This window comes from Lucilia sericata, unplaced genomic scaffold (assembly GCF_015586225.1).
Source record: "Lucilia sericata isolate MDLA Ls3-8-SP2 unplaced genomic scaffold, ASM1558622v1 Contig000198F_arrow, whole genome shotgun sequence".
Classification (NCBI taxonomy): domain Eukaryota; kingdom Metazoa; phylum Arthropoda; class Insecta; order Diptera; family Calliphoridae; genus Lucilia; species Lucilia sericata.
The window spans coordinates 189,893-202,752 of NW_023994226.1; the positions used below are offsets into that span (position 1 = coordinate 189,893).

Sequence of the window (12,860 nt, forward strand, 5' to 3'; positions counted from 1 at the left end):
AACTCGACAACACCTCCTCTTTGTGCATACCAAATTTCATTAAAATCGGATTAACCGTTTAGAAGTTACCGAATTATTTCCCTCTTTTTTTTTTCCTATACCACTGTGCGACATGTAAAATTTTTAAACTCGTGCCATTTTTTTATTTTTCACCCAAATACAAAGATTTTTATATTTTCTGAAAGCGCTCGACGAGATCTTGAAAAAACATGCTTGGACATTATTAGGCATTTAAAAATTTAGTGATACAAAATTTACCATAAATTGGTCCGCCTTTTTTTGAATACCGGGCGTAATGGACTCAATTTTTTCTTGTTAGTTAGACAACAAAATTTCCAATAATATACAAAAAATTTCAGATCAATATCATTTACAGATCGAAAAATGTACGTTTTTTAATTTAAAAATTCAAAAAATTTTAGATTTTTGTCGTTTTTTTGCCAAAAATGTGTCTTAACTCTTTTACTAATAAAATAAAATTTTCTTTAAGAACATATAACAATTTTATAGTTTTCTAAAAGGTATCTTTACGCAGAACGCTTTGGCGTAAAAAACTTGTCCTATTTTTTGAAAATGTTGCCACTGCGTCCTTCCGAATATGACCTATTTTTTATCAAAACTTCAACTTTGGGCGACATGTTCTAAAATCCCAAAGCTGGGATCAGAAAACTGAAAGGAGTTTTGGAAACCTCAATATGTTTTATATTTACTCCAAAAGTATTTTCCCAGCCCTGAAAGAAATATGGACCCTATGGGCAAAAATGTAAAAAATCCCATTTTTGGGATTTTCATTCCTATTTTTGGGAATTGCGGGATGCCCTTTGACCTTTTCATTTTTTTTTGCATTTTCTTATTTGAAATGACAAATTTAACAAGCGTTGAAAATTTCATTGAGTTTTGTTCATAAATAAAGATTTTGTCTTATATTACATATTTGTTAAATTTCTAAAACTATGATTTATATCAAAATTTTAATAGGGTCGCAGATAGCTACAACAATTTAGTCCATATTTATCCCTTAATATCATTTTTTAGTTAGATATGGAAATTCTCGACCCTTTACAAAAAATTTCAAGCCAATATCCCAATTACATTCAAAAAAATTTTCATTTAAACCTGTGTCCTTTAATTTCATCTTTTTCATATTTTAGTATTAAGTATGACAGAACATACATTTGGTGTTGAATAAAATATTTGGACAATTTTTAAAAATTATTTAGTTAATTATTTTATTAAAGACTATATAATAAAAAAATTATAATTTTATTATGAGCCACGCACAACAACACCTAAATCACATGTTCACGATCTTAGGTAATATATATATATATATATATATATATATATATATATATATATATATATATATATAAAAATGGGAATGAATGCAGTTTTAGACCATATATATATATATATATATATATATATGGTCTAAAACTGCATTCATTCCCATTTTTACTAATAGGAACCACCTTAGCGACCTTCCAATTCATAGAAAATGCAGAATAAGTTAAAATGTTATTCAGAAGATACAAAAAGTTTTATTGAAAAATGCGTTTGTATAAAAGGAAAAATAATTGTAAAACACTTTAGAGGCAAAACATTACTTACCTTTTTGCATTCCAAACAACAGTTTTAGCCCTATTCCTAGTTTTACAATATACATATCTCCCAATTTTATCTTGAGAGTATAAGCAAATAAGCTTAAAATGTCAAATCTCTAAGTGAAAAGTGGTATTTGATGTCAGGCGAATTGAACCAGTCCTCGAGCAATAAAAACTTTATATCATTTTGTAGGAACTGGTGAGTGTAAATATACTACACATGTTTACACAAGAAAGAAAATTATTAATGTTTATAAATAAAAGTGAATGTTAATACTCCAAAATTATAAATAAAATTATAAATAATTTAATCACGCCTAAACGGCTGGACCGATTTTCTTGAGGTTTGGAACATAGATAGATCTACATATGGGCAATTCCATACGATTGTATGTGTCGTTCGTACGCCTTCAGGGTGGTATAGATTTGGTAAAAACTTGGAAAACAATTTTGTAATTCTGCTTCATTCAGAGAATACTATATTGGGATTTTTATTCATATAAAACTTTTTTGTGCCAAATTTAATACTAGTGCTTATAAGTGAGTTACGAACGTTTAAGTGTTTTTTTGAAATTAAACTTTCAATGGAACTAGGGTGAAATGAGGTCCAATCGTTATGAAAATCGGCATTATGGTTTAGGCTTATATACATTTTAGATTTTGCCGATTTTGGAAGGGATAGTATTATAATTTACAGAATTATGAGCTAAAAAGTGATATTTGTTTGGACCGATTTCCAAAACGTTTAACTGTCTTCGTCTTTGGTGCTTCAAAAGATCATATACCAAATTTTGTTGAATTATCTTCAAAAATGCAAAAGTTATAAGGGTTTTATTTTATAAAATGGATAAAAAAGGGAATTTTGTGTTTGTTGTATAAAATGTTCTAAACGGGTAATTATGTTTTGGTACTAAGTTAGTACCTAATGTAAATATTGTTCAATCTCAATTAATTGTGATTTGTGGCATTATGGAACTAGAAAAATATTTTTTTGTAAGTCCACCTTTAAAGGGGAATAACGGGGTGAATAGAACATTTTTGTTTGCATAGAATTGTAAGTTTGTTGAAGAAAAATAGTTGTAGAACTAAATCATATGTTAGAAAAAGTCAATAACAGTTTTAGGAGGAATGCATTATTGGAAAACACAGGAAGTTCTAGGGCAAAAAGTTCCATTTACGAACCACTCTGACCAACATTTTTCGAATCCTAGGTATACAAATTTGTGGATTTCTAGACGTATATAAAAAATTAAACCGAGAACAAAGTTGCACAGGTAAATTGAATGAATGAAATTGTTAAAATCACAGCCAAGAAAGCGTCTAACATATCTCGATTTGCAGCTTTCACTAGTTACATTACCGCATTTCCAACTAACTAGTTACCTCTGGTAAATAAAGTGGGCAATATTATGGATTGGTATAAAAACCGACAGCATCGGGACGCATTATCGATTTCTACTCCTGCCAGACCAAACATGTAATAATGAATGCAGCCAGTAATGTTATTGAAAGAGTATTGACAATAAGCGACGAAAAGTTCCATGAGAACAACAAAGATAGTATAATTGGGGTACTATTAATGAATGCATTCCCAATGGACATCATTGAAAATATACTTAAGGACAATAAAGAGAAATGCAGGAAGGATGGGGCAGAACCTGTGATATACAAATCGATGACATATGTACCTGGAATATCTGAGAGACTGGAAAACTCAGGAATATACAATAGGGAAAGATATAAGATAGCTTTAACGACAAACAATGCACTAAGACAATTATTTTCTAATACTGAGAGTATGATCGATAGAATGGATAATGCGAACCGCATATGTAAAATAAAATGCAATGGTGACGGCTCAGGAGCATGTGAACAGGTATATATAGGAACAACCAAGAATAAATTAAGGACAAGAATAGCTGGGAGACGAAGATAAATTAAGTACACAAAAAACTGCACTCATGTGCAGAGAGGGACCACATTCCCAACTTGGACAACATTGGAATCTTACAGAGGGAAGATAAGGACAACAAACGATATATGTTGGAGATGCTGCATATTGTCAATGTGAAAGGGGAAAAGAAAATGAACTACAAAACGGACACGGAAAACTGCACGCAGAGTTACAGACATATAATAAATAAAATAAGATTATGATAATTAGAGCAATATTAAATGTAAAAGCATTGTGACGGTTTTATTATTTGTTTATTGTTACTCATTTTGTAAGTGAAAATGTTTTGTTTGTTATTGTTCTTGAAACAGTGGTTTAATAAATGTTTTTTGTTAATAAAATAATTGTAGATTCCTGAAGATGCTATCCAGAGGATGGCGAAATATTGAAGAAAATAAATAAATAAATTGAAGAATATAATAAAACTATGAACTCGAGCTTGTAGTATGAAGTATGGACCGATCCTCAAAAAATTTTATTTTTTATCAAATTTCATCGCTGTACTCATATTTATAAGGGGACCTTAATAGGGGGTAGGATAGGTTACCGACCCATCCGAATTAAATTCGGTAGAAAGATTACGTTTCTATAAAAGTTGTTTATTTCGAATTTCTCCGCTATACTCGTATTTTTAAGTCAGTAATGAGCGTTAAAATCAATTTTTGAAGGTGACCTTATGTGGGGGGGTAGGGTCAATTATGGTCGGTAATGAGTATTAATGTCATTTCCTGAAGGAGACTTTATGTAGGGTGTAGGATCTGTTATGGACCGATCCCCATAAAATTTGGTAGAGAAATTTTGATGCATATAAAAGTTATTTAAAGTACTGCTCAAATATATAGCGCACTTTCTATTTATTATTTTCTCTTTTTATACCATTAAAAAAAAACTTAAGATAAGAAAATTTTGTTTGCGGTAAATAAAAGCATATAGATCAGTTTATTAAAACAATATTGAAATTTATTTTAAAATAAATTTAGAAAATATTTTACGTTAGAAAATATTTTACGAAACAAGTCCTTAATTATTGATTCAAAATTATAGCGCATTTATAATCAAATTGGCAATAATATATTCTTATATGAAATGTTTTTCAACATTGGATCTCGGGATGATGAAATACTACTGCCCCTATATTTTAAGACCCATTTGGTCCCAATTGGTATTGAGTTGCCAAAGTGTAGCGAACACTTTGGGTTTTTTTACCAAATTTATTTTTTAGCATTTTACAATCAATTTATGCAGCTATTTTCAATATTGAAGACATGAATCGGTAATCAATCAATCATAATATAATTTATAAACATTTGATAACAATTTAGTCAATGTTATTTGAGAATATTTCCTTGATAGATCCAAAATTTCTAAATTTCGCGCGATAGCATTGAGCGTTTTTAATATTTAATCTAGGCCTATGTTTAAATCGGCACAAAAATATGATAATATTTTCTACAAAAGGTTAAAATTTAGTGATCCTAGTATTTTCATATCCTTAAAAAAAGATAATTGGCCAAGAGAAAGGATGCTAAGGGCCAATCTTTAGGTGAAAGATTAGCGATTAAATTAAAATTAATCCTCGAAAGATGTTTTTGAGTACCAATTAGTTAATTTTGTTTGCAAGTTTAAGCGCCCAATGGAGGTGGTTAAATCTTAAGCACGAAATGCAAAAGTGTAAACAGCTGATGCAAAAAAATTAATAAAATTTTTATAAATATAAACATTAAAATATTCTATTTATTGATTAGTATAAATTATGAACACTTCAAAATACATTTTTTTTTGTTTTTAATTTAAGTTTTCATTAATTTTCATATTAAATTTACAATTGTCTTCTTCTTTTTTATAAAATATGCATTGTTTTGATAACAAACAGTGAAGTTTTCTGTTGTTTTGTATGGCAACACTGCGAAGTTTAATCTTGTACTCAAAAACATCAAAGGGGATTAACATAAGATTAAATTTATTTTTAGATTAACTAATCTGATTATTAATTGGCATTTGATTACCATCTCAAAAACCCGCTCTAAGACATGCACCTGTGCTAACTGAAACACCACCAAGAAAAATGATTTTAAAATTCTTTTAAATGGTAATTGTATTTTCAGTAAATGAAAATTTTATTTGCAGAAAATGGAAAATAGAGGTATACAAAATTATTATCAAATCGATGTATTACGATATTAGATATTAACGGATTAGTTCTTAAATTTTGTATATTACATGTGAGTTTTAGCTTGTGTAGAATTAAACATATTCAGATCACAGTAATGATGTGTTATTATTCCTTAGATTAAGATTAAACATTAGAAGCAAGTTTTTTAAGGTTTTATAGTGAAATTTGATAAAATTATTACAATTTGTATCATCACAATCTTAAATCTGCCAAAAAGTGACCCATGTTAGAGGGTCAGATTGTTGTTTACCTGGGGAAAAAATTTTAAAATGTCATTTGAAGGTTATCTCCAATGTCACTAGAAATAATCCTCATTAAAAAAAATTGGACTATTGACCAATTAGGGGCATATTTTGACATAAAGAAATTTACTAGTACTACAAGACACATATCAGCAACAACTGCTTAAAATTTGCCACTTCAAATTAAATAACATTTAGAAGCATAGACAACTGTCCTTTCATAACAATAAGTTGCATTTAGAAGCATAGACAACAATAAGTGGCAATTTTTCAAAATTAATTAACATTTTTCAATATTGTTTCAACTTATTTAAAAGAGTGCGCTATAATTATGAAACAGTTAAGGTTAAGTTAGGTAGTTATGACTGTTAAAGTTGTTTTACGGGGGGCCACTTGTATGGGGGCTATGCGATGTTGCCCATTTGCAATACCAAACAAACCTATATAAGGAATATTTATGAAAAATTTTAACTAGCTAGCTCTTTCCGTTCGAACCCTATCGTGCTTTCAGCAGACGGACGGATATGTCTAGATCGCCTTAGATATATATATATATACTTTTGTGGGTCTACGACCAATATTTCGATGTGTTACAAACGGATTGACAAAAGCAATATACCCTCCATCTTTTTTGATGGTGGGTATAAAGATTTTAAATTAAAAAAAAATATTTTTGGAAAGAATAAAGAAATACCTATCTGAACTCCCGTGGACAATTTTTTCTAGGACCAATAGGTTACACTCATTGGAATAAAACCATGTATGACCAAAATGTCCAACTTTGACTCCGGCAATAGTACAATGCAAAATAATCTTGGAAAAATTAATTTGCATAAATTGAAAAAAGTGAATTTTGAATAAATATGATAAAATTTACGAAATATTAATTTATGCAAACATGTTTGTTAATTTTAAAATAATTTTTCTAATTTTAGTTCAAAATTATTCTCCACACGAATTTAATTTTTTTTTTATGAAAATAGTTCGTGAATTATATTATACTTTTTCTTAAATTTTATAAAAATGTTGTAGTTTTATTTAATGAAATATAATTAATATCATTATGTTTAATTTCTCTAAAATTTAAGAAAGAAATATTACGAAAGGTTTTCGTAATTTCGTAAAAATAGAAAAGGGTTTTATTAAATAATATTTCGTATTATTCACGACATTTTTGTAAGTATTACTAAAATAGAAGTTACGACATTTTTTTTCGTAAAGTTGAGCATGAATTATTTTCAGTATATATATATATATATATATATATATATATAACTTTACTTTATTGGTATTTAATAAATATGGCATTGGAAAAATGAGATTTCTTAAACTACGTTTTGTACTTATTTTTAAAAATTTCAATTATGAATGAAATTCTTTATATAAAAGTTACTTTTTACTTTAATTTTTATGTTAACTTTTGTTTTTTCCAAACTTGAAAACTGAATCAGAGTCCCGACTTTCAAGTTTTCTTAAATAAAAATTTCAGATATTGAAAGAAATGTCTTCTAACGGTTAAATTATCTAAAAAATTAGTTTTTGAGAAGATTTCGAGAAGAAAAAGTTTTGAACTCACTTATAGCTAAGGACAACCCACAGAATTTTGTGCCAAATTTCGAGCAATATTTCGCTATTTTACAATTCGACCTGTTCTTGGTGGTTAAAAAGGAGCTTAAATATCAAAGCATATTGATGGACTTGTGAAATAATGCTAAAATAAGTTAAATTTATTACAAAAAGTTCACAAAACCTAAAAAATTTTAAAATTCGGTTTGAATTTTAGGTAGTCTACTGTAACGTAAGTTCAGATAAAGTGCACCTTATCATATTAAAACATCAGAAAGAATATTCTTTGTAATTTTTTCCATAAAATAAACGTATTAGATTTTAGAAAAGGTAATGAAATAAAAAACATATTTTATTTCCCTCGTTTAGAAACATTCTGTTTTATTTTTTGCAGTAGATCTTATTGGGTCTATACTAGTATTAATTCCTGAACAGTACTATACCTAAATTTGAAATTAATTTTCGAAATTTTTACATATCTTGAAATTTTAGTTTTAAATTCATCTTGTTTTACCTATCCATCAAGATACTTTGATATTTAAGTTCATTTTTAAACGTCAAGAACGGGTTGAATTGCCAAAATGTGAAATATTGCTCAAAATCGGGGCCAAAAATCGGTGGATTATCGTTATCTATAAGCGGATTCAAAACATCTTCGGTTCGAAATCTTTTCAAGAACTAATTTTTTAAGTAATTTAACAATGTTAAACAATTTCTTTCACTGTTTTAATTTTTTATTAAAGAAAATTTGAAAGTCGTGGCTCCAATTCAGCCGCCAGGGCTCATATGGTCAAGCAGGCGTTGAAAAAAAACACACGTAAACATAAAGAACCGAGGAAGCAGTATATTTTGATTTTCTATTCATTCGTTTCTATTATTTTTTCCACCACTGTATATATATATATATATATATGTATATATATATATATATATATGTATATATATATATATATATATATATATATATATATATATATATATATATATATATATATATATATATATATATATATATATATATATATATATATATATACATACATATATATATATATATATATCTATATATATATATATATATATATATATATATATATATATATATTCACAGTGTCTTACTGTATGTCTGGAAGGAACTGTTTGAAACTTATAAAATTTAAATTTCATGTGGGCATAGTGCCACGCCCACATGCATATTAAGTATTTAAAATCACATATCTCAGAACATCAGCTACAGTCCTCAAATTTTGTATGGACATCGTTGACATCCACATGAACATATGGGCGGAATGTTGACAGTCATTTGAATATTTGGGCAATAAATTGGCGGACTAGCAATAGAGGGGGTAGAACCTCCCATATGCATTAAATACAAAAATTTCGCTTATCTAGAAACTATTAGAACTAGAATCTGAAAATTAACATAAAAGGAACATTTGGAAACAAAATAATACAAAAAATCGTATATCTGAGAATTACTAGAGCTAAATTAAATTTTGCACAAGCAAGACATATGGTGGAAAAATAATAGAAACGACTTTATATAGTGGTGAAAACTAAATTTTCTCAAAAAGTACCCGTTACAATTTGATGATTTGTATCTTAAATAAAAGGTATTTAGGTCTACTTTCCTATGATAAATGGAGTTTGTAAGTTTTTTTGCTCCATCGTATTTTATTGGTATTTAAAAAATTTCGCATTGGAAAAAATAATAGAAACGATTCACAGTTATACACTGGGGACATAAGCTGAGATTTCTTAAACTGCGTTTTGTATTTATTTTTAAAAATTTGTAAAAATTGTAAATGATATTCCCAATATTAAAATATACTGTTTCCTCGGTTCTTTATGTTAACGTGTGTTTTCTTTAATAAAAACTTAAAACAGTGAAAGAAATTGCTTAACATTGCTAAATTACTTAAAAAATTAGTTCTTGAAAAGACTTCGAGCCGAAGAAGTTTTGAATCCGCTTATAGATAACAATAATCCACCGATTTTTGGCCCCGATTTTGAGCAATATTTCACGCTTTGGCAATTCAACCCGTTCTTGGTGGTTTTAAACGGGGCTTAAATATCAAAGTATCTTGATGGACAGGTAAAATAAGTTGAATTTAAAACTAAAACTTCAAGAAATGTAAAAATTTCGAAAATTAATTTTAAATTTAGGTATAGTACTGTTTGGGAATTAATACTAGTATAGACCCAATACGATCTATTGCAAAAAATAAAACAGAATGCTTTTAAACGAGGGAAATAAAATATGTTTTTTATTTCATTACCTTTTCTAAAATCTAATACGTTTATTTTATGGGAAAAATTACAATGAATATTCTTTCTGATGTTTTAATATGATACGGTGCATTTTATCTGAACTTACGTTGCAGTAGACTACCTACAATTTAAACTGAATTTTAAAATTTTTTTAGGTTTTGTGAACTTTTTGTGTTAAATTTAAATTAATTTAGCATTATTTCAAAATGCATCACTCTATAAATATTTAACTCCTTCAAACTATAATTTTTTAATTGCATTCCGTAATAAATCAAGCTCGTAGAATTCAAAATTTTTTTTTTAATTTTACTAATTCGCGGTTTTTCAAAAACTATAAGCAACAAGTTAAAAAAATACTGAAATTTCTTACTGTGTATTTTTAAAATTTTTGAAAAAAATCTTATGGTATGTATTTCTTATGGTATGTATTTCGTATATCTGAGAAATTATTAGAGCTATTCAAATTTTAAATTTTTTATGAGAAACTTTGACATTCATGTGAACATTTAGAGAAAAATGGGCGAACTTTCAATGGGACCTTGGCATCTCCCATATGAATTTAATACAAAACTTCGTACATCTGGGAAATTATTATATTATTCAAATTTTTCAGAGGTTAAATTCCTGTAATTTTAGTAAATGTGGCCGTCCGTAAAATTTTGTTTGAAATGTATAACAGTAAAGAATTAGGACATATTTTCTAAAATATTACAAAAAAATTATTTATATTTTTCGCGAAATTTCCAGAATTCAAATCGTAGGTACAGCTAAACTATTAGAGGTATTGACCTAATTTTTGTTTAACAAAGATTTAAAAAAACTGAAAATTTAGTTTTGAAACTGCCGTGTAAAATATGTCGAATATATAGATATATTTTATGTAATAAAATATATTTATTAGAATATTTTTCAAAATAACCCAGCAAAAACTCGGTAATGGGTTGCACTTCCATAACCACTTACTTTTCAATGACTACTACTTACCGTCTGCATTACTTAGAAGTACTATAGTAATGACTTTTTTAATCTGATACAGAAGTACTTCATCGGCTTTGTCATTTTCTTTGCGCATTTTATTTAAATGCGTATTAAGAATTGTGTTTTACAAAAAAGAAAACAAAATTAAATGAAATTCGTATGTGAAAACCATTATTTGATGCGCAATAAAATAGCTAAGCAGAGGTGCAGTGTGAAGAACATTTGGCTAACAAACCGAAGTCCCTGGTTCGTATTCTAGCTTACTAAACAACTTCTTTGTAAGAGAAATTGTATGTACTTCTTTAACTCCCTATGTGTAAGCGAGCGTGGATGTACTTGCCTTCAATCACATCACCGTGTTAACTATAGGCTACTTTTTATTTCGATATTTCAAGTGGGCGAGGTGCCACGCCCACACCCAAAATAAGAATTAAAAGTTGCATATCTCAGAAACTGCATTAGCTAGAGTCCTTAAATTTTGTATGCACATTTTACTGACAACGTTGTAAAATCTGACTACCGTGTATCAGAGCTTTTATAACCATCCTGAGAAACTTAATAAATTTGGTCAAATACAAATAATTAATGGTTATGTATAAGATCATGAATTAAAATAGTCGTGGCATATAAGTAATATTTCTACTTAGCCAACTCAATCAATAAACATAAAAATAGGGATTAACATTAGATTAAATTTATTCTTAGATTAACTAATCCGATTATTATATAACATTTAATTTCCAACACAAAAACCTGCTCTTATCCAAGTTTTTTATTAATTTTATTTATTTTAACTTTTAGGAACTAATACAACCAGTATTTTTCCCCTCTTCCTCGATCGGACGTTCTGAAGTTGCAACTTTATCGGAAGAGGAACAAATTAAAATCGCCAAACGTATTGGTCTTATCCAACATTTACCTATTGGGACCTACGATGGTTCTTCAAAAAAATCCCGTGAATGCGTTATTTGTATGATTGATTTCTGTGTAGACGAGGCTGTGCGCTATTTACCATGTATGCATATTTATCATGTCAACTGTATAGATGATTGGCTAATGCGTAGCCTAACTTGCCCTAGTTGTATGGAACCTGTTGATGCAGCTTTATTAAATAGTTATGACACAACATAACATTAACATATAATTTAATATAAAATTGTTTTAGTATGTTTAATTTTTAATTGTGCAAATTCATTTATACATAACATATAACACATTAAATATTGAAAAAGAAGAAGTAAATGTGGTGCTAAAAAATTTGTTTCCGTGAAAGTATAAAACACCATAACTACAAAATCGGCAAATGTAAAAGATTTGGGTAAAATTACGGAAATGTTACTAATGAAGGAAACAAAATTAAATATTTAATTATAATTTTAAGATTGTAAATATTGAGAAAATAAAAGAATTTACATGTTATAAACATTTTCTAGATAAAATATTAATATTTGCAAACCAAACATTAAAAAATGATCTGCGATACGTATTTATGTATGTATTGCATTAAATATGAATGTATGTACTTTTAATATAAATAAATTAATTTGTGATAGCTGACATTTAAAATGTAAAAATATTTTCACGTATCTGGATATACTCTCCCCACGAGATATACAAATACACGTAAAAGCTGCATAGGTATGTTTCTATACACGGTAAAGTTGTTGGTTTTATTTATTGCTTTTATAGGTTTAAATTTAAATTATGATATTTCGAAAATACTTCGATATGTGCATTAGAGGTGAATAAAAAAATATCGATTTTGCTTAAAAGGGTCTTATTTAATTCAATAGTATCTAACTCTAACTGGTGTTAAATTTTAGTCAACCGGTTAACGATAATCGGTGTCGGAAATTTATTGTAAAGTGTAAAATTAGGTAAATAATAAAACTTCTTTAGTTTTTATCAAAAATTGTGCCATTTAAATTATCTTTTCTTAACATTTGGATAAATTTTTAACCAACGAGGTATAAAACATTTATATAAAAGAACAAACAAAAAAGTTATTGACAATTTCCCAAGCCATACATATGTTCATATATTGAGCTGAGTCAAAGGATCATTTTAAACAT

General features: G+C 27.8%; 1 protein-coding gene across 1 annotated transcript in view; it reads left to right on the forward strand.

The window, feature by feature from the left end:
- Positions 1 to 12,213, forward strand: part of LOC119601902 (RING finger protein 11) — a 94,787-nt gene extending 82,574 nt beyond the window's left edge. The window contains exon 4 of the mRNA XM_037953139.1: positions 11,590 to 12,213. Coding sequence (XP_037809067.1) covers positions 11,590 to 11,919 — 330 coding nt within the window. The 3' untranslated portion in view covers positions 11,920 to 12,213. The remainder of the gene's footprint in view (positions 1 to 11,589) is intronic.
- The last annotated feature ends 647 nt before the right edge of the window (positions 12,214 to 12,860 follow it).